At 48.3% G+C, this 26,712-nt stretch overlaps 1 protein-coding gene across 1 annotated transcript in view; it reads right to left on the minus strand.

Moving 5' to 3' along the window:
• Positions 1–20,860: 20,860 nt before the first annotated feature.
• The window catches only part of LOC144942334 (tumor protein p53-inducible protein 11-like), a 38,183-nt gene continuing 32,331 nt past the window's right edge, over positions 20,861–26,712 (minus strand). Inside the window, exon 7 of the mRNA XM_078869140.1 lies at positions 20,861–26,260. Coding sequence (XP_078725266.1) covers positions 26,124–26,260 — 137 coding nt within the window. The 3' untranslated portion in view covers positions 20,861–26,123. The remainder of the gene's footprint in view (positions 26,261–26,712) is intronic.

The raw sequence follows: 26,712 nt of genomic DNA on the forward strand, positions 1-26,712 counted from the left end.
AATTTTCCACCCCAACTGTTCCCTAAGAGTTGCCTCCCACAGCAGGGAGCTTTTGAAACACCCAATGTAGCAGGGCCACCCCAAATGCAACAAGGACCCTCCTGATAGAGGAGCCACGGTGGTGAGCTGTTAACTCCCTCGCCTGGTATACAGGAGGTCGTGGGTTCGATCCCGACCCTGAAGCCTGCCCGCTGCATATTCGGAGTTTGCGCGTCTCTCTCCCATCATCACGGTGGTGAGATGCTAACTACCTTGCCTGGTATACAGGAGGTCGTGGGTTCGAGCCGGACACTGACGCCTGCTGCTGTATATTTGGAGTTTGCGTTGTCTCTCATCATAACGGTAGTGAGATGTTAACTACACACTCCCCGTGTTTGCGTGGCGATGTTGACGCACCGCACCAGGTACTCATTACAGGCTGAGTCGACCTAGGGGAGGCCCTGGACCGGTTCAGATAATCGTCGCTGGTGTTGATGGCCGTGGGCGAGAATTAAACTCGCTCCGCCGGGTATCGTAGTGCAGTGCGCTAACCACTGCGCCACCGCTCCCCCCCCCACACACACACACGCGCGCATGGAACTGGGTATTAATAGAACGCAGTGTCTGCTCTTGAACAAAGACGAACAATGGAATTGCAACGAAGCTCATTGAGCGGTGGGAAGCCGGCCGTGAATTGAGTGACATTATACTTTGCTGTATCTCTTTCTCTCTCTGTGTGTGTGTGCTGTACTACAGAACAATGTACACGGAGTCGATACGCCCTGACGTTCAGGACACCGCGTGGCACAAAAAAGCAATTCTAATAAACTTAGGGAGAGAGAATTCCCTTTCATTCATTCATTGTCATATTTAGCCGCGACGAACAAAACGCGTAATCTGAAGTGTCACCTAATGAATGTTCCTTACTTGTGCGGACTAAGCGGATTAGTCGTTAACAATATTTTTTGCGGTGATGCATCATATTCTATATATATAAACAAAAAATTGTCGAGGGAAAAAACAATCGGACGTTCAACCTTGATGTTCATCTTGTTAATCATGAGGTTGTTGTTTTTTTTGTGTAAACCAATTTTTTTTTATTTAAAAAAAATGGTATTTTATTGTTCCGTTCGCCTGCGCCTCCGACGCACTCTCTCTGTGTTCCGTTTGTTGCCCGTTCCTCCGCACGGAACGCTCTGACGCCAATGTTGTTCTGGTCGTGCGCGGATCCACCACAGATCTCTCCCTCGCAAGCTGGCCGGGTAACGGGCCAAATGAGAGACAATCTGCGCGTGGCAAACACACGTTGGTTGATTGATTGGCATTGATTTCCGCCTCAATCTAAAATAATGACTTCGTCTAAACGGGATAACGGCCACCCCAAGTCAGTGGAGTGGTTTCATGGTTTTATTGCCACAACTGTTACATTTTACGAGCTAAAGCCCACGGAGCTATGAGGTTTTTTTTTCCAGAGGTGACCTGGCAGCACGTGATGATGGCCCATCGAAATGGCTTATACAATCATCATCATCATCATACGTGGGCATTTTTATAGTTGCAACCAAATCATCTAAGCTAGTTCTAATTACTGGCGAAAAGTCGTACTCAGATTGTAAATGTTGTGGCTTGGCTCTCCAACACACCGGTGGTGCTGTACTAGTAACGAATTGGCCACGTTCTGTTTAGGTGACAAACCTTACTAGTTGGCTGTGTCGGGTGGTGGCGGGTTTAACGACACATTTATATATTTACGCGATCTAACCCCCCAAAAAACAAACCCTGTATTATAGACAAATCATCTAAACAGATTTTTTTAAATTTGGAGGGGGGGGGAGGGACCCGGTGAACAATCCACGTGACCACCACGACAGGCATCGCCAGGGTCCGGGATCGAACCCACGAAACCTCCTGCATAGCCGGGCGAGGGAGATGACATCTCCCTCGCCACTGCGGTGTACGGCATGTCCAGCAAGATCAACTACGCACCGATTGCGACAGCCAGCGGCTCATCAGCAGAGTCAAGATTTCTTGAATGAATCAATGCCGGTGGGAGAGGGTCCACCGCTGTGTGTGTGTGTGTTTATTACTAGTTCATGAAGCCTGTCTTCGCCAGGCAAACGTTTTAAGAAATTTGATAATGAGCCTGATGTGATATATATATTTTGTTGACAATTTTTCATCTACGATCAGGCACTAACGATTACTCTAAACATTTGTATTTTCGCTAAAAAATTGTTGATGACTTGATTCAACTTCTCATATCTAAATATGTACCCATCGGAAACCGCTAAATGTAAAGATTATCTTTCATTAGAAAGAGCAAAAATGAATGAACTTAATACTCTTTGAGAGGAAGCTCGTATATTTTACCGTTTGCCAATTATTAAGATATGAACATCATAAAAGCGATTTTTTTTCCGTTCAAAAGCGCTTGAATCCGAAATATCTCAAAAACAATGAAATATAAAACAATGGTTCTCGCTTTAATTTCATTTGCTGTCTAACGCTCTTATCAAACAAAAAAACCCGCAATCATATTTTTAACGATTTTTTTTTTATGATACTCACAAAACATGTGTATGAGGCCTTAAAATGAACAATCACGGATTTTCCGATTTTTTTTCCTGGTGTTTGTGTCCTAAAGGCTAACCGTGTACCAAATTTCAGCTTTCTACCTGGTCGGGAAGTATCCTAGAGGTTTTTTCTTCAGACAAACAGATCAAGGTATTTATCTAAAATAGAAGAATCCCGCCATCCACATCCCACCGCCCGTTTCATCGCAATGAGCGTAGCGCCTCCCGCTGGACACTACGGGATATTGCACCACGTGAGCGCGCCTCTCCCTAAGGGGCCGTCCATAAATGACGTCACGCGATTTTGGACGATTTTTGACCCCCCCCCTCGTCACACGGCGTCACAAAAATCAGACCCCCCCTCAAATAGGACGTCGTAGTTTTTAATCTTTGGGGGGGGGGGGGTTAAACGGCCAGGAATTAATTTAAATAATTGATTATGTAGACTCTTCTATTTGGGTCTTTCGGTAAAGTGACGTAGATAGAACAATATAATAATAAAAATGAAAATACTCATTATTTTTTATTCACTTTACTTTGATTATTTTATTGTTATTTCTATCTACGTGACTTTGCCGAAAGACCCAAAGAATATTAATTCCTGCAGTCACGAAAGCCTTAAGTCAAGATTCTATTCTACTGTTTAAAACAATACAGAGACAACAACAACAACCGCCATTCGCCACGAAATGGTGGTGACGTCACCACGGCGCTTGTGCCAGGCCATGTGCACGTTGAGGCCACGTGAAGTGTCGAACGCCCGCTGGCAGGAGGTCACGGGACAGACCCAGCAGGTGCCATGGGTCGACTGACCGAGATGACCGGCCGATGCCTCACCTGTTGCCTCCTACTGTGCCAACAGAGACAGACACATGCCAGCACAACGCCCAGAATGTCTTCCATTTATTGTTCCATCGCAACTTCAAATGGCCAACTTACGCCACCATCTGCCGAATGTCGCGCACATCCAAGTCAAGTGCAAGTGCTGTGTGTGTGTCTCTGTCTCTCCCAAAGACATTGATTGTGCGGATTTAATTTCCGTAGGAAGGGACGCAGAGTCAAAGAGTGCGTACGCCCTCTGGTGGTGACTCGGAAGAACGCGGTCTTGAAACGTCCAATTGTTGAAATGCCACAAAAGACGTGGACTTCGCGTGTCAAAGTTAAAGCGAAACAAACAATCACCAGGTGTTTTGTGGGGTGGCAATTCAGCATTTCCGTGTGTGTGTGTTTTTTTATGTCGGGAAATTACATTAATCCAAAATAACAAATCTCGCTGCTCGGGGAGCCATAAGGGGTCGTCCATAAATGACGTCACGCGATTTTGGACGATTTTTGACCCCCCCCCCATCGTCACACGGCGTCACAAAAAGTCAAACCCCCCCTTAAATATGACGTCACAAAGCTCTACCCCCCCCCCCCAAAACCATATTTCCATTTTAAAAATAAACATGCTTCAAATCGCTTTAAACTATTTGTTATTGTAGTGCGTATTTAATGTGACGCTGCACTCTGATGTTGTGGGAGTGTTGTTATAACAATTAGTGTTATAACAATTCTATATTTATTTAAAGTTACGCATTTTGATGTGACGTCACATTTCTAACCCCCCCCCCCCTCGTCACACATCGTCACAAATGTCTGACCCTCCCCCTCAGGTGCGTGACGTCATTTATGAACGGCCCATAAGTTTAATTGCGAACGGTTTCAACGCCGAATCTGGAGTCGTCTGGGCTTTCACCAAACACGAATGAGAGACTCCGTGGCTGTTAACGGTCGGATCGCGCCGGGCTGGTGATCACGAGGGGCCACTGTGAGGTGGGGGACGTCACCGGAGAAGTGGGCGCCGCGGTGGCTAGGAGATGTTAACTGCCTCGCCTGGTGTACAGGAGGTCGTGGGTTCGATCTCGACCCTGACGCCTGCTTCTGTATATTTGGAGTTTGCGTGTCTCTCTCTCATCATCATCACGGTGGCTAGGAGATGTTAACTACCTCGCCTGGTGTACAGAAGGTCGTGGGTTCGAGCCCGACCCTGACGCCTGCTGCTGTATATTTGGAGTTTGCGTGTCTCTCATCATCATGGTAGTGAGATGCAAACTACCTCGCGTGGTATACAGGAGGTCGTGGGTTCGAGCCCGACCCTGACGCCTGCTGCTGTATATTTGGAGTTTGTGTGTCTCTCTCTCATCATCACGGTATTGAGATGTTAACTACCTCGCCTGGTATACGCGAGGTCGTGGCTTCGATCCCGACCCTGACGCCTGCTGCTGTATATTTTGAGTTTGCGTGTCTCTCTCCCCGTGGTCGCGTGGATTTTTCTCCGGATCCTCCGGTTTCCCCCTCCACGTTTACAATCAACAACGTGCGTTAGGAGCACTTGACTGCTTAGACATTTCCACACGGCGATCAAGCCACGTCGTTGAGCTATCGTTTGTGATAGTCAGGTCGCTTCTGAAAAAAAAGAGCCAGAGAGCTCAGTGAACCTTACCTGGTAAAATAAAGAAGAGTTTTAGCAGGAGTGGGATGACCTCCACGCACGGGTAGACCCACGGCGATGTTGGAGGAGGCACACTCGAACTATGCTTTTCAATTTCAAGTCGTCGAGTGTTGAACGAAGACTCTTATTTCCATGTCCTGCTTCAGAAATTAAGTGAGGATATTTCATTGTCTGTAATCCGCCCCCCATTTACTGAGAAGCGGCGAATGCCGGTAAAATGAACGCCAGAAGGCAATCGTGTAAATCGTTTATAGTTTTCGATTGGCCCGGGGCGGTTCGACAAACCTCCATTCATCCCGCAGCCACGTGGTGTGGCGCCCACGATGGTAATGTGGAATGGGAGGTAGTCGTTGTTGCTGCTAGAACGTCGGACGTACCTGCACAGTGGCGCTGGCCTGTGCACTTGAGAGGGCCAGCGTCCATCACATTAATTTATGCATTCGCGCACCGGTCCATGCATTCATTAATGCACCCACAAATGCATGAATTCGTGCATTTAAACATTCATCAACGTATCGATGCATTTATTCATGAGTTAATTAATCCAGTCGTGCGTGCATTGATGTATTAATTAGTAAGCAAGCTATATAATTCATACATGCATTAATGCATCGATGCGCTAATGCATTGTAGCAATGCAGAAACGCGTGAGAATTGTTCAACTTACCGGGGGAGTTGAAACGACGACAAACAGCGTGATAATCTTTGTCGCGTGTTAACCGCGTGACAATTTAATTCGTTTGGCTGTCGGGTGACGGAGGGTTCTTAAACGACACAATTTTTTGGGTCAGCTCATAACGGTGGCCCAACCCAAACACATCAATTGTAACATTGGCTGCGAAAAGCCTACGTGTTAAGTTAGGGTGATGGTGGGTAACCGTGATGGTGATGCTGATGATAGCAGCGAGGGTGGCGATGGCACAGTAGGGGGCACAGCTGATTGCATCTGCCGGTGGTCTCAGTCAAGTCAACCCATGGCACCTGGGTCTGCCCCGTGACCTCCTGCCAGCAGCGAGACTTTGACACTTTTCACGTGGCCTCAACGTGCACCTGGCCCGGCGGTTGTTGTGGTGGTGGGTGCCACGGTGGCGAAATGTTAACTCCCTCCCCTGGCATACAGGAGGTTGTGGGTTCGATCCTCACCATGACACCGGCATATTTGGAGTTTTTGTCTCGCTCGCCGTGGTCACGCGGATTTTTCTCCGGGTCCTCCGGTTTTCCCTCCACGTTCAGAATTAACATCGTGCTTTGGCAGCATTTGGCTGCTTATAAATGTCCACACAATGCCATTTTGTTGAGCTATCATTTGTGACAGCCAGGCCGCTTCTGAGAAAGAGCTATAAAGCTCAGGGGGCATTACCCGTTAAAATAAAACATTAAAGTTTTAGTTGAAAGTTTAGATGGCACCGATGGTAATAATGGTGGACAAAAACAGGAATCGCCTCTCGTTTGGGAAGGGCTCACCTGACATCCCGGACACACGGGTAAACGTTTCGCAGTGATAACTAACTGACACGCAAAACAAGACTCAAACCAAATTTTACTGGCACAAATCACTTTCCAATAAACAAGAACAGGACTGGCAATTTTTTTTGTAGTTTTTTTTTTCTTGGGTAAACACACAACTCGCACGTGAAATTTCACCAATTTTTCATCAAACATCTTTGAAAGAGACCCCATTCTTTTCGTTGTCGAGCAGGCGAAGAGGTCACGCGAAGGGCAGTCAAATCGTTTTGAGAAACCGATAATGTCGTTGTTGCTGTTGTTTGACGGTGCCTACAGCGAGTCTGTACGATAAGAAGCACGTGAGATGTCTTCTTCACAGCTCACGTTCGGGATCCATCCCTGAGCCTGAGCCCCGTTCTGCAACAGACTCCAAAAGTGGCGTCGTCGTCGGTTGACGCGCACTCGCGATGGACCGCTACTCATAAGGGCGCGCAAAGACAGACGTTCTTACTTACTAAACTCAGCTCGTCAACCAAAATGTTCCTTCACCGCCGCGTGGAATGAGTGGCGACAACCTTTTTTTTTGGGTGCCCAAATCGATCGCAGACATTTCGTCAACTTGAAATAATGCAACCTTGGTGGCTAAAACTGCGTGACGATGACTGTCGCAAGATAGCCATCAGTTCCATCAGTTCGTCGTTTCTTCATTTGCAAAAAACAAACAAACACGGGGGACGCACGAACTGCAGCAGACTATCGCTTGATTTAAGGGACCCAAAACGACAACAACAACGACAACAACAACACGACACAGTGAATAATGATAATTGGGGTGTGTTCATTATATCGAACATCTGGCGAGATGTGACGGTTCAGAATGTGTCGCGTCCAGCTCTCAAAGCCCTTTTTTGACCGGTTCATAATTCTCTCTCGTGAAAATGTTTTTTTTTGGACAAAGCTATAAATGCGAACCTTGTAGCCTCACGTCCCACCGGGGATGAAGAGGGGGTCACGTAAAGAGTTACGAATGCGCCCGGGGAGCTGATGTCAATTGTACTGCGCGCACAGGAATAGGGCACAGGATTGTGTGTCAGCACTTCCACGCAGACCCTCTACGTCTCTCTCTCTCTCTCTTCGTCGTTGTAACGGCCATAAGCTGTCAACCCACACGGTTTTACTCCGTATTCTTGTACAGGGGAATTGAGTTGTCAGGTCCATACGGCGTACGGCCGTTTCAATACGGGCAAAAATTTTTGTCTATGTGTTTGTGTTTCTCCCTCGTGAACGGGACTTTTGTAGGATGAACGTTGAGATTTATAAGGGCACGGGGGTGACCAATAAGGTCTTAATTGGTCTTTAATACGGTAGGCACTGATAAGGAGTTGACAGGTATGTCACGGTACAATGACGATTCGGCACGTCCCAAAAACCGGCGCTAAGCTTTCCCCTCCCTATAGCCGACACTCGAAAGAAGAAAAGTCTACAAATGCACGTGCTAAAATGTAAATAAAAAATAAGGTGGACAGAGTTTGAGCCTCAAGTGACATTGGGGTTTTAAAATGGAACGCAAACGTCGAGTGGAATAAACAAACCGGTTCGCGGTGGCTCGGTGATTGTCACCGTCTTGAAAAATCACCGAGCCACTTAGCGGGGCGACGGTTGGGGTTTGATTTCTGCCAATGCCCCCCACTGATTTTTTTTTTATGGAGCGATACCAAATAAAAAAAAACGTTGCCATCTGCTGTGAAGAGAGTGAGAGAGAGAGCGCGTTCGTGATACCGTAACGTTACACCGTCGCAATCACGAGATGCCGCGCGTGCCGATGTCCACGGCAGGGAGGCTGGGTGGATGCGGAGGTGATGGTTTGTGGCCCCGCAGCAAACAAGGGTCCCGGGTTTTACTCCCGTCTTGGCGCGCCCTTTTGGATATTCTCTCCTCTGTTACGCATGGGGTCTCCTCCGGGTTTTGCTCCCATCGCTACCCCCCCCTCCCCCCCCGCCATACATTACAAACTGGCATTGGTCAAAACATCCCCAAATATGAAAAATGACACCGCAGATTACAAAGTTGGGATTAAACGTCGCAGGACTTGGCAGGCCGCTCCGTGCGATTCTTTAGGGCTCTCGTGGGTAAATAATTGTCAGAGTGAATAATGATATTAGCCCGCAAGTTTATTTCTGGAGGACAGACGGATGATATTTAGCGCTCTATATTGGCACAATACCATCGATCGAGAAACACACTGTCATAACAGACTCTTCCTTGGGGCGAAGGTAACCTGTTTAAATATTGGACCCATTAATGAAACAAAAAATTACCCTTATGATAGGTTGGCCGGGCCTGTACTGTTCCCTGGGCAGATGAAACCCACCTTAACCTCACCCCCACTATTGTTCTGAGGCCTAGGACACAGCCTTTCCAAAAAAATAAAATCCTTGGCACGTCCGCTGAACGCAAATGAACGTGCGGAAGAAGATTTCTCTGTCGACAAAAGCCCCCTCTGCTTCGACCTGCACAGAAGCCAGAGCAGCGAAGCAGTCAGCGTGCGTGTGCGTGTGTGCTTGTGTGTGTGTGCGTGCGTGTGCGTGTGTGCGTGTGTGTGCGTGTGTGTGCTTGTGTGTGTGTGTGCTTGTGTGTGTGCGTGTGTGTGTGCGTGTGTGTGTGCGTGTGTGTGCGTGTGTGTGTGTGCTTGTGTGTGCTTGTGTGTGCGTGTGTGTGTGCGTGTGTGTGTGTGTGCTTGTGTGTGTGCGTGTGTGTGTGCGTGTGTGTGTGCTTGTGTGTGTGCGTGTGTGTGTGCGTGTGTGCGTGTGTGTGCGTGTGTGTGTGTGTGTGTGCTTGTGTGTGTGCGTGTGTGTGTGCGTGTGTGTGTGCGTGTGTGTGCGTGTGTGTGTGTGCTTGTGTGTGCTTGTGTGTGCGTGTGTGTGTGCGTGTGTGTGTGTGCTTGTGTGTGTGCGTGTGTGTGTGTTCTTATGGGGAGCGGTGGTGTAGCGGTTAGCGCGCTGCGCTATGAACCTGGCGGCCCGGGTTCGATTCCCGCTCACGGCTAACACCAGTGACGATTATCTGAACCGGTCCTGGGCCTCCCCTAGGTCGACTCAGCCTCAAATGAGTACCTGATGCAGTGTAAACATTGCCACTAGGGAGACAAAGGCGGTCGGGCGTGGTTCTGGCCACCCACCCTCTTGTGTACCGTTTCGGCCTTCATAGGTGCTCGTTAACAGCACTTGCCCCTACAGTCTGTTAAAGCTATATGGGGGAATCTTTGTCTTTGTCCTACAGGCAACCAACAGCAGCTCGCAGACTCGCGGACGCAATGCGGCGGCGTGGCAAGACGCCAGTTTTTTTCTGCAACGCCGCTGCACTGCTCTCTCTCACACGCACGCGGGCTAATCTCCTTTGTTCTGCCACCTGTGCTCAAAATGCGACACCAGGGGGTGTAGGCCACATAGGCACCATCGCAATAACAACAGAAATACGGTCACCGGAGCGCCGCTCATCCTTCGGATGCGAGGAAGCCACTGGAGCAAAGCACTTTCCAATCTAAATCGAAAACTCATTTCCTTAGAGATGCCGTTTGCGTTCAGTTTGTTGTCCTTACCCCCACCCCCCTTCACCTCCAATTCGCAACCGGTGGCAACGTACGGTGAGAATGGAGTGCAACATACATACGTGCGTGTGTCGTGGGTGTGTGCAGGACAGCGACATTTCAATGCCCATCTTACCATTTATCTCCCACGTACACCCACCATCCCACCCACCCCCACTGGTGTTAATGCATTTGAAATGTTGTTGTTTGGGTGGGTGGGGGGTGGGATAACTGCTGCTCCAGCTAATTATCTGCAACAGCAGTCCCATCCATCCATCCAAAACCGCAGATAGCAGAAGTGTCAACGGCATTTGTTCCATTCGATGCAAATTGAAAACGAGAGACATTGGATCCGTTGCTTGTGAGAAATCTCACACGTCGGCGAGATTTGCTTTCTTTTTTTAAACGCGAGATGGAAATGCACTTTACTTTAACTTAATTTTCCATGGTCCCACGAAGCAGCAACAAGATGACCTAAAACCAAATATCACAACATCTGAAACCCACCACAACTAAGGTGTGGCTTCTTTTTCTTTGTTGTTGTTGTTTCAAACGTTGGAATAGTTCTGTTGTATTCCTGCGTAAGTAGGCGGCAATGTGGTTCCGAAGCTGAATGCCCACAATGTCGAAGTCTGCTTCTGCTGCTGCTGTTGCCCACGACGAGAGGGCTTCGGGCGAGAGAGAAGAGAGAAAGATGTGATTAACCATGCAAAAAAGATTTAACTACACTTATTTGGCCAATCTTATTTGACAGACAACTATTACAGGTTTACCATGTTTAGTTGTTTTTTTTCCTTTTCACACTATTGTTAGGTAGGCCAGGTTGAGTCACAAACCGTACCTCTCCATAACAAAGGCTCACCCTCTTAAGCCTCACCTTACCATATGAATAAAAAGTGTGCTGTACTTGGCCCTTCCCCCCTCTCCAACCATTATACAAACGGAGTGGTAGCTCCTGCAATCTCTCATTTACTTGATACAGCTGTCGTGGCTGTGACGGTTCCACCTGAAGACGGAAGCTTGTGTTGCCTCCGAAACGTCGTGATTTTTATTTTATTTTACTTGTATTAATTTTAATGTTTTACCTACGTGACTTTACCGAAAAAACCTAAGAATAGAGAAGAGTTCGCGTGGTTTTTCTATCGCGTCTCCTCCTCCTCCTCTTCCAGCGCAGGCCACGGTGGGTTTGCAAAACGGTCCATAGTGTGTGTGGCATGGACACACGCTGTGGTTAAAAAGCAAGATGCTTAAAAGTTGTGCCAGTTTTTTTGTTTTGCCTTCATTAGGTCTCCTGCTCGCACTGAGGCAAAGTCACATCGAAGGGCGTATGAATTGTGGAGGTCAAATCGTGCGGCGATCCTGTCGTACGGAACGGCCTCCACCCACAATAGCTTGTGAGCACTGCGAGAACGGGAGCCGATTTTGTTGTGTTACTTCGCGAGTCTTCCGCCAAATTTATTCACGCGGTAAAATAAAAGGGTGGTGGTCATTCTTTGGTTCTTTCGGTAAAGTCACGTATAAAGATAAAATAGTACATTAAATAATAGCATAATACGACGTTTCGATTGCAACACAAGCAATCGTCATCAGGTACAAAAGAAATAGCAACAAAAATCTAACCAGAAAACTATAGACAGATATATAAGCAGACAGATATCACAAAGATACACAGAGAGAGAACACGTATCGGCACTTTGTGTATCTTTGTGATATCTGTCTGCTTATATGTCTGTCTATAGTTTTCTGGTTAGATTTTTGTTGCTATTTCTTTTATACCCGATGATGATTGGTTGTGTTGCAATCGAAGCGTCGTATTATGCTATTATTTAATTTATTATTTTATCTTTATACGTGACTTTACCGAAAGAACCAAAGAATAATCCCTGCAGTCACGAAAGCTCCAAAATTAAGGGTGGTGGTCACTCACGACAGTAGGGGGGGGAGGTCAAAAAGCCCGCCGACTTTCACGCGACCTGCGGGAAGATGGTGAGAGGGGGGCCGTAAGGGCGCCTACAATATAGGGAATAAATATTGGACAACGAAAGCAATAATTGTGGATACGCATCTTGATTACACGTCAGTAAAAAATAATAACACATTGGTTGGTCACGTGTGTGGTAAGGCTGGCTTGAATTAACATACGATTATTGTAGTTTTAACAAGTACTGTACCTAAGAAAGCCTGAAACAAAAACAATGTACGGTATGATAGAAGAAAGGGCTTTTATCTGTCCTACTTCCGCCTCTAATAACCCGTTAAGCAAATCAAAATAAATTGGTAGTGAAGTCAACATTGTATTCGTGCAAGCAACGGTGACAATATACATGACATCAGTATCTTACACTGCTATATGTAATTCCCATTCTGTTACGTATTTTTTTACGGGGGAAAATGAAAGCCCCATTCCAATTTATATATGACGGATAAGCAGGCTTAAACTATTGTTCGCGAAACGTATTAAAATGCGATTTAACGGGCGTAGAGACGGCGTAATATTCGTGTACGTTTGAAGAACGGGATTCTAACCGCAGCGGATTGTCATCTCAGATCTTCATGGTTCGCTCGTCTTAAAACCAAAAACGTTCTCCACTTCCGAATTGATCAACTTTTAGCTAATTCAGTAAATGGCTTTCAGCAATTATTTTACCGTGTCGAGTGGCCTGTTGCTGCCCTGTCGCGTACCCTCTGCTTTGAGATCCCTGATTCAAGGCGCTTTATAAATGTTGGATTGCAAGTATCCCTCGATTGACGAAACGGGGGACGCGTTCTTCAATAAGCGGGCGTAAAACTAAAATGTCGTGAATGGGAATGCCCTTTCCCATTGAGTTGATACAAACAAATAAGGGATATGTTCTTTCGGACGAGTCGTTGCAACTCTACACCCAAAAATAAACACACCTAGATCGCTTTGCGCGACACCAAAACAAAACTTCTAAAATAGAAAACATGAATAATTAAACGATCGAATACTAATAAATTTAAACAGACAACGGCACCAAAGACCCTGCTGCTGCTGCTGCTGCCTCTGCATGGACCACACCGCGACACGGTGACGGACGGATCTTATCTTGACTTGGATTTAGTTTTCAAATATATATAGAGCGCTTTTGTCAAAGCGCTTTACAAGAATTAGAAATTGTGCATTGGTCATTGGTTGATGGGGAAAATGGATGATGGGATTTGAGTGTCGGAGAGAGTGAAGGGATGCCAAGGGAGGGTGATGGCAGGGAGAGGGAGAGGCGAGATTATGCAGGGGAAGGTGGAGGATGGTTAAAGTTTTAAGGATGCGGACAGCAAGTCGTAGAGCGATACGCGATTGACAGAGGTGGGACAAAGTCATTGTTATGCAAGTCCAAGTCGAGTCGCAAGTCATCAAATTCATGACTCGAGTCTGACTCGAGTCCAAGTCACATGACTCGAGTCCACACCTCTGGCGATTGAAATAAGACGAGTCTTAAGGGAGGAACGAAAACCGGTGAGCGAAGTTGCCTGTTTGATGTGGAGTGGAAGTTTATTCCAATGAAGGGGAGCCAGGAAGGGAAACGTGACAGAGCACAGGGAGGGCGGTGGGGGGGGGAATGACAACACAGCCGACCCGGGTGGCTTCTCCTTTGATGGGTCTCTCGGCGCGTGGCCGGAGTGAAATTTCCTTCGATTTCGTTCGATTTCGTTCACCGCAAAAAGTGTCCGTAATTTATCTTCTTGGCTCTTTCGGTAAAGTCACGTAGAAGGGAAATAATAAAATAATAAAAGTTATTTTATTATTTCCCTTCTACGTGAAAAATGCAATTTTATTGTTATTTTATTTCCCTTCTACGTGACTTTACCGAAAGAACCAAGAAGAGAGATTACGGACACTTTTTTTTAATAACGACAAGACTGGCGCGCCTCGATTTACAAACGTTCCCGTTAACGCTAGTTGACAAATTACGGACAAATTTCGATTTAAAGCTTTCGTGACTGCAGGGATTCATCTTCTTGGTTCTTTCGGTAAAGTCACGTAGAATGGAAATAATAAAATAATAAAAATAAAACATAATAAAATACAATTCTCACGACGTTTCGGCCACAACGCAAGCAGCCGTCCTCAGGTGAAGAACAGGTCTGTCGAGAAGACAGACCTTTATTATTTTATTATTACCATTCTACGTGACTTTACCGAAAGAACCAAGAAGATGTCCGTGGCTTATTTCCCAACGTGAACGTCGCAAGCCGTAATTGTTGAAGAGCGTGCGGCTAACTAGCGCAGGGTTTCCCCGTCGTGGTTTGCCACTAGCTCGCCGTGTGTGCGATATTAAATGAACTCCACAAATAGAGGGGTTTTGGTTTAAGATCGCGTGAATATATAAACGTGTCGTTAAACCCGCCACCACCCGACACAACCCAAACAGTGAGGTTTGTCACGTAAACAGATCGTGGCCAAGTCGTTATTAGCACAGCACCACACAAGATTTACACCCCAAAAAACCTCGTATTATGGACAATATTGGTCGCGAAAGCCTACGTGATAAAAAAAAGAAATTGTTATCTCGCCAGTCCCAATGAGGAACGCGTCAGCGTTCACCGCCTAAAATAACAAGGACCTGCTGTCCTTAACACTCTCTAGCGGATATAAAATCAACTGCGCCAACGCACTCCCCTGCATCTGCAACAAATAAGAGGGTTGGTGGAGATGGGGGCGGGGGGTTATGGCCGTCTATTCCACCACGTTTGGAGCAGAAAGTCAGCCGATTTTAAACACGAAATCTGGACCATCGTCCAGATTGCTGGCCACATTTCTTTCCCTCTAAACGAAGGCCCTCATCAAGCCTTGTGGCCTGATCCTCCTGGCCGATTCGGTCCGAGTGGGGGTGGTGCTAAGGCGGGATGGGGGGTTGAGGGAGGTGGGGGGGTGAATCTGGGATGGAGGATTTCAGAACGTGGCATCCCGTACCGTGGCGCCCTCGTCACGCAAGGAACGTGCCGGAAACTCCACCTTGACAGCAGCTACAACCTGCCGGAATTGGTCTCTCCTCTGTGCTGGTGGCAGTGTGTGAGACCATCCCAACAATTGTGTTTTTTTTTTGGGGGGGGGGGAAGTTTCTGCGCATTTCTTGCAATGTGCAGAGTCGTGCTGTTGGCCACCCACCCACCCCCTCGTGTGCCGTGCCGGCCTTCAAAGGCGCTACCCGCTAACAGCACTTGCCCCAACAGTCCGTTAAGGCTAGACGGGGGATCTTTGTCTTTGCAGTCGACACACACGCACACACTTGTAAATATGCACTCATAACATGCATGCACACTCCAACCCAAACACAAAGATCCCCCGTATAGCCCTAACGGGCTGTTGGGGCAAGTGCTGTTAGCGCGCACCTATCAAGGCCGGCACGGCACACGAGGGTGGTGAGTGGCCAGCACCAAGCCCGGCCGTTTACACACCGCACCGCGTACTCATTTTAGGCTGAGTAGACCTAAAGGAGGCCCAGGACCGGTTCAGATAACCATCACTGGTGGTGGCCGTGAGCAAGAATCAAACTTGGGTCGCCCGGTTTGTATGCGCAACGCGCCAACCGCTGCACCACCGCTCCCCACGCACAACTACAAAAAATCCCTCGCAATAGCCTGTAACAGACTGCGGAGGCAAGTGCTGTTAGCGAGCAGCACCTACGAAGGCCGGCACGGCACACGAGCGGGTGGGGGGGGTGGCCAGCACCATGCACTCTACACCTAACACACGTGTACACAATCCATATTACACACAACGCATACCCAAAACACACTCGTACATACAGGTACACACAAATTCCCCCAAAGTGGCTTTTTTTGCGAGCATCTGCTACAGCCGGAATGGCACGTTTGATAGAAGGGAATGGCAGGGCCGGTGACATTTCTGACCGTCCACCGTTGATGGTTCATGACCGCCACCACTACCACCACCATCACCACTATCACCACCACCACCGCCACCATCACTACCACCGCCACCACCACTACCACCATCGCGACACGGGGCTCACAATGATGATGATCGTGTTGGAGCACACCGAGCCAACACCGCAGGCGTCCTGGGTTCCAAGCCCTCAGCTGTCCACTCTCCTGGTCCAATTATTCCCCTGCTCTGCGTGGGGTTATCTCCAGCAGCTTGCGGTGCCTCTCACAGCCGAACATTTCCAAACGTACGAAAGCGTGACCCCATGACACGCGAGTTTCGAGACCCGTCGGGACAGGCTTTCCTGGCCGGACAAGTAAGGCCCAATTGTTTATTGTATTTGGCCGTGTGGTCAGAGTGCTTGACTTAAACGAAAACTGTTTATGTTACCAGGTAAGGCCCACGAAGCTGTGTAGCTCTTTTTGAGAAGGGACCTGGTCACAAATGATAGCTCAACGAAGCGGCTGTAGTAGTAGTAGAGTATTATACTATTCGAATACTCGAAGCGCGCGATGTTGATTCTAAATGTGGTGTAAAAAACCGGAAGACCCGGAGAAGAATCCACGGGACCACGGGGAGAACATCCAAATTCAATAGTACAGGCGTCAGTGTCGGGATCGAACCCACGATCTCCTGTAGACCAGGCGAGCTAGTTAACATCTCTGCATCGTGGCGAGACGTTAACTTGCAAACAAATCCCATGTGGGGCCAAATTGCGCGAGAGCGGCACAATCCGGCAGTGGAAAACGAGGGAATGTTGAGGAACGGTGGCGTTTGGCTGTTTACCTCTTAACTGTGATCCGTACACACCACGTGTGTGTGCGCGCGCGTCTTCCTGTGTGTATACGGTTACCATACATGGTGTGTGGTAACCGGCGGGTGTCAAGATCGACCTCCGTGGAGGAGGCTCGTAAGCGACGGGTCCCCGGAGACAGTCACCCTCCAACAACAACAACACCAACAACTATTGGAGGGTGCAGGTGGGACGCTCGCAACAACAAAAAAACGTGGCGAGACGGCACAGTGGGCAGCAACAGCTGGTGCGCATCTGCCAGTCATCATCTCAAGTCAGTCAACCCGCAACACCCGGGCCTGTCCCGCAACCTCCTGCCTGCAGCGAGCTTTCGGCACTTCGCGTGGCCTCGAGGTGCACCTAGCCTGGCACGAACGCCGTGGTGATGTCACCCCGACTTAGTGGTGGATGGTGGCCATTGTTATTGTTGGGCGTGCATGATAGCAAGGTACCTGCGGCACCACAAACCTCTCATGCGAAATTTGCAGAAGGGTTCTTTTGGCAGCGTTTAAAAAGCCACACAGTGCGTAGGAGATTGGCTCTGCACATTAAATGACAGCTCTACAGGGGGAGGCATAAAACCATTTATTACAATTAATTAATATTTTTAAATATAGCATCATTCATGCCAATTGAAACCCACACCTGTCAACCCCTTATCAGTGCCGTACCTTATTACAGTCCAATTCAGACCTTATTGGTCATGCTGTGCCCTTATTAATCTCAACGTTCATCCTACAAAGTCCCGTTCACAAGGGAGAAACGCAAACAAATTGACAAAAAAATGTTGCCCGCATTGAAACGGCTGTACGCCATATGGACTTAAAAACTCAATTTCCCTCTAGAAGAATAGGGGTAAAACCGTATGGTTTGACAGGTATAGAAACCTCAAAACCACTGTCGCATTCGTAAACGTGCAACTGTTTATTTCTTCTTCGTGGAAGCGTGGAATAACCACAAATATCCAGAGCCGGTGCTACCAACAATTTCCAAAGTTCTGGTGGTCCTATCTCGTGTCGAATGGCTCAGGTCCAATCGCTTGGGCCGGTCGCTGGGACGGAGATCACACCGCTGTGCCAGTTGCACCGCGGCGGAATTTCTGCACACCCCCCAACAACCCTAAACTTGTGATCGGCTGCCGCCGTCTAGAGGGCAGATAACGCTGGCTCCACTGATTGCCTGCCAAATCGGTGGCACAACCCGCAATGGATCAACGTCTGAACGCGTCGGGCACATTTTGGAACCTCGCGCCTGCGGATGGATTTGGGGCTGTGTTTCCACTGGCTGGTGCGAGCCACCGAGTTTGTGGTTGAAAGAGCATGGACGTCGCTTTTGTTAAGAGGGTCAAAAAGCTGCCCTCTCGCGCAATCGTCGAAGCTTTCCTTTTACAGTTCGCCGGATAAATATTCACAAAAATATTTTCTTTTACAAACCCAATACAGAGGTAGTTTAGTACGAGTACAAAGACTTACGCAAAACGTACACACGCACGCACGCACACAACCTGTTTACTTAAAAAATATTTTCACTCGAGATGCGAACTCAGGTGAGGTAGGCGAGGCAGGTGTCACCTGACAGCGGGGTGGCCATTGCCCAACAACCGAACAAAGTGAACCCCTAACCCCACCTGGGCCCAAGCACGGCTCACGCAACTTAGAGAGGGAAACGCTCTAATCTCTCCGCAACACACACACAAAAATCCCTTTTTTTCACATTACTAGGCTTCTTATGAGGCCTTGGCGACATTGGAATTTGGGTCTACGACCCGCAACGTATTGGACCGCAGTTACACCAAAAGGAACGTCGCCCTGGCAGAGGCTCGTCAGGTTCCTCCCGTCGAAATGAAAGGTGAAGAAAAGAAAGACTCTGAATCACATTTCACCGATAGCGTTCGTTCGCGCGCGCGCACGCACGCACACACGCGCATAATGTGCCTTTTCACATTACTAGGTTCCGTTTCAGGCCTTGGCGCCATTGGCATTTTGGGCTGACGGCCTGCCTCGTGTAGTGAAACCACGGTTAGACTGAAAGGATTATCGCTCTCACAGAAGCAGCAGAAGCAGCAGCAGAAGCAACAGCAGCAGCAGCATGAGGAGGAAATTGATAATGGGGTTACCAGATGTAATAGTTCAACGTTAATGTGCCATTTTATTGCGGGACTGCTGTGTGCTATCTTGAGGTGGTCTGGGACTGTTTTTGCTTCCGCTGCCCAAGCTTGGGATTGGTGTACTTACGCAATTTGAACTTATATACTTTATCTATTTCACGTGATTTTTTTGTGATTTGCTTACCTTTCCTATACTTTGAACTCCTATCGTGTTTTTGTACTGTTGTTGTAACTTTCTGACCCACCCCTGCATTGAACAAAAGTTTTTTCAAGACCTTGGGAAAAAATTCCGAAGTGGAGCAGGGTGGTAAAGACGCCCAGCCAGCAGCCAGCCAGGAAACTCGAGACATCGATTGTTTTTAATAGTCGTGTGATTAATCCACCACCACGGCACGTGGATAAATACCTGCCTGGGGTTCTGTCATCTTGATTAAATGACTTGGCTTAAACATCCAGAAAGCATCTGATCTCGGATGCATCCGATTGCTAGAGAGACTCAAATCTATTATAGAAGAAATTATAATAGGATTACAGGACAAGAATAATAATACAGATAATGCAGGGAGATTAAGATGGCAGCCAGCCTTCGCGCGGCCCAACTCCGACAGGTGAGAAATCACGGCCGATGCCATCGTCATCATGATCGACCCGGCGAGCAAACGTCGATTATCGATCGATTATCGATCGACGTTCTGCCGCTCTCCAGAGCACCAACTACCCGGGCCACCATGACGGGCCCCCGCATCTCCAGGGCCAAACAACACCCACTCGGGCAATGCAATAATGACAATAATTAACGCACAAGTCTTGTTTCTAATTAAAAGAATAACAAACCAAAAAAAAACCCCCATTAATGTTAGCATTCGTAATTATAAAACTATACCACTTTTTATTTTATAGGTGCCTTCACTACACTAACTCAATAAATGCCAAAGTGTTGGCAGAAGGAGTGGTCCCGGGTTGTTGTTGTTGTTGTTAACCCTTTAACCATTCCGATGAAGTACGTGTACGTCATCAGATTTTCGTCTAAAAGGCCACGCGGAAGGGCGTGTAGCACAGTTTGTGCGCCAGCTGTCGTAGAGCGGCGGTCGTCGTGTTGTGGTGAGTAACAAAGACTTTTTAAAAAGCGGCGCTGCTACGCCTCTCTCAATAAAATTTACGCGTTCCGTGATTCGGCGGTGAACGGGACCACCCCTGAAAACTTGCAGACGCATCTCAGAACGGGAAAGGGGTTAGCCGAATGACGTGCGGTGCTCACTGACTAGAAGGTTGTGCTGCACTGATTGTGCACCTCCGATGGGGGCGGTTTGCTACATACGGTGCGAAACAAGTTCAACATACAAACATACAGATAAATACATTGTCATAGCGGCCGGCGCTCTGACAAGAACAAGGACAATAACATATCCCGTAGCCCAACAGAGGAAGCAATGGCTCGCCCCACCGTGAAATGAACTCGGCCTATCGACGTGTCAATGCTGCGATTCCTATCCAAAAAGATCTTGCCTATCTCCCTCCTCGTACGCCGCTCTTTCACCGCACACACACGCATCGCCCCAATGCCGCGGGAAACATCGATTTCGGCTCCGATTTGATTGTTTGACTGTGCAAACGCGTGACAGCCGACGGTGTACGTGGCAGGCGATTGACCAATTTAACTCCGGCTTCGCGAGTGAATGGTAGCCATGACAACTTTGGACTGGTGAGCCCAGGGCACTTTTCTGGTCAAGCGGCGCACCGCGTCTCTACCCTCCTCCTTCCCAGCTCTCTCTTTCTCTTCCCATGATTGCACTGAGCACATCCCGTGATTGGGCCCGTGTAATCTCGCTCCGCGATGGGGCCTCGCTGTTCCAAACAATCCCTACGATGCCATTTAAATCCAAGAAGAAAAAAAAAAAACTCGAGTTCGTCGCTTTGCAGCGGCGATTGAAGAGCGCAGTAAAGAGAGCACCGAAAGGGGGGCACCACGTGATTTGAGGGGGGGGAGGGGGGTGGTAGATGGGAGTCGGGTTGCCGCATATTCCACTGCAGACCGAACCCGGGCATCTTTCTCAAGTCAGCCTCGGTCTCTTTCGCACCTCCGACGAGCACGGTTCGCTACGTACGGCGCGAAAGAGGTTCGGCGTACGCACGTACACACCTATGCACATACACACCTACACACCTACGCATGTACGCACGTACACACGTACGCATGGGCATTGTCAAAACTGTGCAGTGGAACTGAAATGAAGTTCAACACAAGCGACGGTCGCAGATCTCGGGCACAATTCAATTCCTGCCACCTGAAAACCCGGCGACAGGTTTCCCAGACTGCTCAGGCTCAAGCTTGGACAGGGCACGGTCCTGGACAGGAAACCAATAATAATTTGCCTGCATTTCAAAATCAATTACTCGAATATGTTACCGTTAGGTCCCATCGGCCTGTTAGCAAAGGACAATACCGACCATTGACTGACGTCGAAGACAAAAATTTACAACATTTTGGATCAGTTTTTGACAAGCAACATGAATAATTAGAATATGAGAGATATATTCAAGGATAGTAGATACAACTAAAGCCGTGCGTAACTAAGATACATGCCGTAAGTGGTGTTTGTGGAATAAATATCTGAGTATGTCATGGATGCGGATGATTTAATGGAACAAATTAGATAAGAGGTGGTACGGAAATGGATCATTTTACTCGTATCGTGGAAGCTGAATTTTTAATGTCCACATTTTTTTTCATATAGAGGATGCAATTTGGTTGGAAATAATAATGCACTTATACAAAATATAGAGAATACAATTGAATTGTTGGTATCTTGTTTCACCGCCATAGGTGGGGTTCTGGAGGACAAGGGGAGGGGCTGAGTGCCAAGAGCAAGTTGGGGGGGGGGAGATGTGAATCGAAGCCCACAGATTGCCACGGGAAGCCAGCCAGCTTCGTTTGTGAAACGTGCAACAATAATTCTTGAGTGGCATTTGAAAGTTAGTTTTTAAATCCTTTATATTAAGTTCACTTGCTTGCTTGCTTGCGCGCTTACGACCGTGCAAATCTTTCGGTCGTTTTTTAACCCACTTCCCGTGATCCAATCGAGCTGACATTTTGCACACAGACTCGTTGTGCGTGACAATTTCCTTTCGTGAAATTATTTTTCCAAAATGTTACACTTTTTAGGTAAATTTTTTTTATATTTAATTACCAATTGCTTAATGGTGGCAGGCAATCATCTGACCCATAGGTGGCAGCCATCTCAAGCCAGAGGACGAGAGGACTCTAGCCGCTCGTTTCAAAGACCAATGTGGGCTGGGTTGTGGCCCATTGAACACGCATATAAAGGATTTATAGTGAAAAACTTTGTTTTTACGGGTTAATTTTTTTTGTTCTTGCACTGCAGCTTCACGGTGATATCTTCACCGCTGTTCGGTGGTGAACGGCGGATGCACATGCGCGTATTATTATTGCTGAGTTTTATTCCTGCAATTGTTCCTCGTGGTGTAAGAGCTCTCTATGCGTGGACTTGCACGAAGGCAATTGTTGAGCGTCTTAACGGTGTCCTGCACTTGCTCTCGCGCGGATTTGTTTTTGGGCGAATGTCAGCTGCTCTGGGATTTTTGTTCCTTGATAACCTTCACGGGCAGTCCTCAAAGAAATCAACGCTGCTGTTCAGCACGCACGGCCGACAACTCTGGCGGTGGGGGAAAACATTTCACAGACATCTCGTGGTGTCTCAACGCTGGTGGAAATGTTTTCGGTGTCTCCTGCAGGCAAAACTGGTCGCTCTTCTCGAGTGTACACGTTATTGCATGTAAACAAATCATGCGATTCACAAGTTTTGGCAGAAGGCGATTGAAGCATGGCAGAGTGCTTTGTTTTGGCACAATAAAACAATAAAAAGCAGGATTGGCATTGGGACTAGATTCCCACGAGGTCGATTTGAGCCCCAGATCGCACGGTGGGGGTCATATAATTAAGCCACATTCACACAACTGGACAGAGCCACCAGTGGAGGCAAGATTTGTGATCTGCCAGACGCAAGCAAAGCATGGCAGAGAATGCGTCTTCAATACGCCCATTTCGTGTTCCCAAGTTGACACTCATAAATCTGTTCTTTTTTTTTGGAATGCATAAAGCATCGCGAGGCTAAATAATTGGCACCTCCCTGTGCAGGGGATATGGAACGTTGTGATTCACAACCTGAAAATCCGCCAGCCAAGGGCTGACAGATCCAGGGGTGGAGGATTGAATTCGAGCTTAATTCGTGGGGGCATAGCTCACTATTCAGAAGAAGAGAGGCCAAGTGAGACTATAGTAGGCAAGAGGAGAGGAGAGAGAAGGCCCTGAACGTTTGTTGCCGGCGTAAGCGAAATAAAATCAATCGCAAGAGAGGACGGAGCGCAGAGACAGCGTGCACACTGGAAACAGTGAGAGCACAGAGAGCAAGGGGGGAGAGAGAGAGAGAGAGAGCAGTGGCTCCGAAACCAGAGTGACAGCAGACTGGGACAGAGGCTGAGAGAACACAGAGACAACTGTTACCAAGAAATAGAGAAGCAGAGAAGTTGTTAAGGGCGTGGAGACGAAATTCACGATGGTCACATTTGTAATAGTAATAATGCCTTTTCCTTTTTGAGTCTCATCGAGCCAAACTAAGGCACCATTAGGATTCGTAGGATAATATGCAAAACATTTCATAAAAAGGAATTGGCCAAACATCCCAATGTTGGACTCTCCTTGAGACTCGGCACAGTTTTCCTGGATAAACGCGAACTCCGGGTCATCCTCGCAGCAGCGGCCTTGGGCTAACAGATCGGACTAAGACGGTCACCGGATCGCGCGGTGCTTTCAGATGGCGCTTCTGCGGCCGTCTGGAACGCCCTTGTCCTCTGATATTAGGAAGCCGCTGGGGAGCTCTGCACTGTTAAATCGTCTAGATTAGAAATCTATTTCTTTAGAACGGCTTCTTTGCGTTTAGTTTGTTGTCCTTCCCCCGCACCACCGATTAGCACGGTTGGCTACGTACGGTGCGAAAGAAGTTCCAACGTACGTACGCAACATTATTGTTATTACTACAACTATTCAGGAAGCTGACGGGGTGCAGTGGACCTCCAGAAGTCGCCGGTCCGGTGCAAGTTTATGAAATCCCCCCCACCTCCCCCCCACCGTTTCGCCTGCGTCCACCCAACAGAGTAAATGGGTACACACACAACGCAGTTAGTCGATCGCCAGGCTGCGGGCGTGCGGTAAAATCTGGGCACGCCCACTCTTTATCCTCCAACACGTCTGGTCCGCGTGGAAGAGCAGGCCAAGTGCCCCCCTCCTCTCCCCCCCCCCCCCCCCCCCCCCCGAGAGTTTTCTCCCACTTCACATTTTAAAATCGTTCCGATAATATTCGTGCCAAGTGACACTGGCCCTGCTGAGACCATGGAAACCTCTCTGGATGCGTCGCTTGTGCTGTGATTGGCTCACGGCACCGGGACGTGCCGGCATCAAACGACGCTCACGGTCCCCCGGGAATTGTTCTTGCGCTGATTTCTCTTTTCTGTTTCGTGTAATGACACTTTGTGTTTTAGCTTTTGTCATTTCCGTGACCCCGGGTTTTTAGTCTCGTGAAATGAGGCCCCCCCCCCCCCTATGCTGGACGACTGCGAAAAAAAAAGATCTTCATGGCTCATCGGATTCCTCCAGTCTAAGTAAAGTTTCCGATTCTTCGGAGTTCTCGCTAGGTTCAACAACATTTAGCTGGAGGGTTGAACGTGGCCCCTAGGTTTGGTTTGCAGACACCCGGGCGGGTAACCCCCAGTTGGATCCACGCGATGTGCTTGGAAGGAAGCAGCAGACCACGCAGAAGTCTGCCACTTTGCAGGCGGCATTATTATTAATAATGAAAGTTTTTTTCTGGGTTAGATCGCGTCTATTTCAATGTGTCGTTAAACCCACCACTGCCCCGACACAGCCAATTCGTAAGGTTTGTCACGTAAACAAAACGTGAAAATTAGTTACTAGTACAGCACTAACCGGTGTGCCGGAGGGTAAACCCGCAACATTTACAATTCGAGTACCATATTTCGCTGGTGATTACAAACATCCAGCTTCATCAGGCGATCGCCAGTATTGTGAAAGAAAGTCCTCCTATTTCAGTAGCGGATTTAACGGCACATTTATATTTACGCGATCTAACCCAAAATGACATTTATATTATGGATGTTATTGGTCGCGAAAGCCTACGTGTGAAACCTGCATTATTATTTCAGTATTTAGAAATCTGCCAAATATCCACCCAAAGATGTGAGCCGTTTGAATCGCAATATAGCTTTGTTTTTTAAGGTTGGCAAACAACTAACGGAATACACCGTTACTTTGTGTAATTAACGGTCATAAAAACGAGTAATTTCTGTTTTCGTGCAGAGGATTAGTTTCGTGATAGCTAAGTTAGTTTTAATGTAAAGGTCATGATATCATGGCCAGGAAGAACGTAGTCTCTACCTCATTAGTGTTGAGTCTCAAAAACAAAAAACAGAGGCAGGTTAAAACTGGTTAGTGCAGTCGATTGTACAACAAAATTCAGTGTAGTAACGACGTCGTGAAGAACGGAACGTAACCTTTGTTTACGTTGTTGCGAATTTTACCCAACGTACGCTGGACCTAACGTGTGCATGGAACTCACAAACGTGTGTGTGCGTGCGTGCTCCCACGTGAAACCAGACTGGAGTGGTGGCTACAGCAGACCAAAGCAACGCGGCGACTTAAAAACTCAAAACGGACTTTCATAAAAAGAAAAGTAAAATAAAATCGCGGGGCAGGATTGTGGTTGTTTTGTGGTTTGTGTGCGCGAGCTTGAAACCTGTGTTCGATCCTATTGATGCACGCGCACGTGTGCGTGCGCACAGTCTTATGTGTGCGCGTCCTAGCGTGCGTGCGTGTGTGTGTGTGGTGCGTGCCTTTCCGTAGCAGTGCGTGTCCGTGCGCGCGTCCTCCTACATCCGCGCGCGCGAAACGGTCCTGCCAATGTCGTCTGCTGGCCCTATCCGACGCACGAGCTGCGTCGCTCGACGTGGACTTCTCCAGTCTGGGGGGGGGGGGGGGGGGGGGGGGCTGGGGGAGGGGGGCATGAAGCTCGCGTGATGCTGCTGCTGCTGGCTGCGTGCGGGGTCCGTGTGTTCGTGCGTGCGCGTGTTACGCCGTCATACGCGTGCGTCGCCGTCGCGGGTCCGTGCGCGCGCTCGCTCGCTCGCCCCCAGGAGCCGCCCGTCCCTAGTGCTGCTTCTTGGTGCGCCGCCCAACGCTGCGGTGGTAGAAGCAGGCGACGAGCGTGAAGAGGGCGCGCGAGCTCAGCAGCAGGGCCAGGTTTTCCGGAGCGGTGCCCCGCTCCCACACGGCAAACACCGTCACTGCCGGGTGGGACGACGACGGCGAGGGAGAGCGGGAGAGCGGGAGAGAGAGCGGGAGAGCGGGAGAGAGAGCGGGAGAGAGAGTGGGAGAGAGAGAGCGACATGGAGTAGGAAGAGAGGGGGTACAGAGAGAGGGGGGGCAGAGAGGGGGGTAGATAGAGAGGGAAGGGGTAAGGAGAGCAGAGCGAAAAATATTCTGTTAAATCTTTCAGTTAAAAGGGGGGTTGGGTGGTTACATGAAGCAAAGCATTAAAAAAACGAAATGACGAACGAAGCAAAGTGCCGAATACACTGAGCATCTTCTTGTTTCCTCTGATCGGAAAAAAAAACAGGGAGCGGAAGAGAGAGCGTGATACACACACACCCCAAATCTACAGGGTGCTTCAAAAAAATGTGAACACCTACACGGGACTATTGTTTTCAATAGAAAAAAGAAACAGATAATAATAATA

Source organism: Lampetra fluviatilis, chromosome 27 (genome assembly GCF_964198595.1).
Source record: "Lampetra fluviatilis chromosome 27, kcLamFluv1.1, whole genome shotgun sequence".
Lineage (NCBI taxonomy): Eukaryota > Metazoa > Chordata > Hyperoartia > Petromyzontiformes > Petromyzontidae > Lampetra > Lampetra fluviatilis.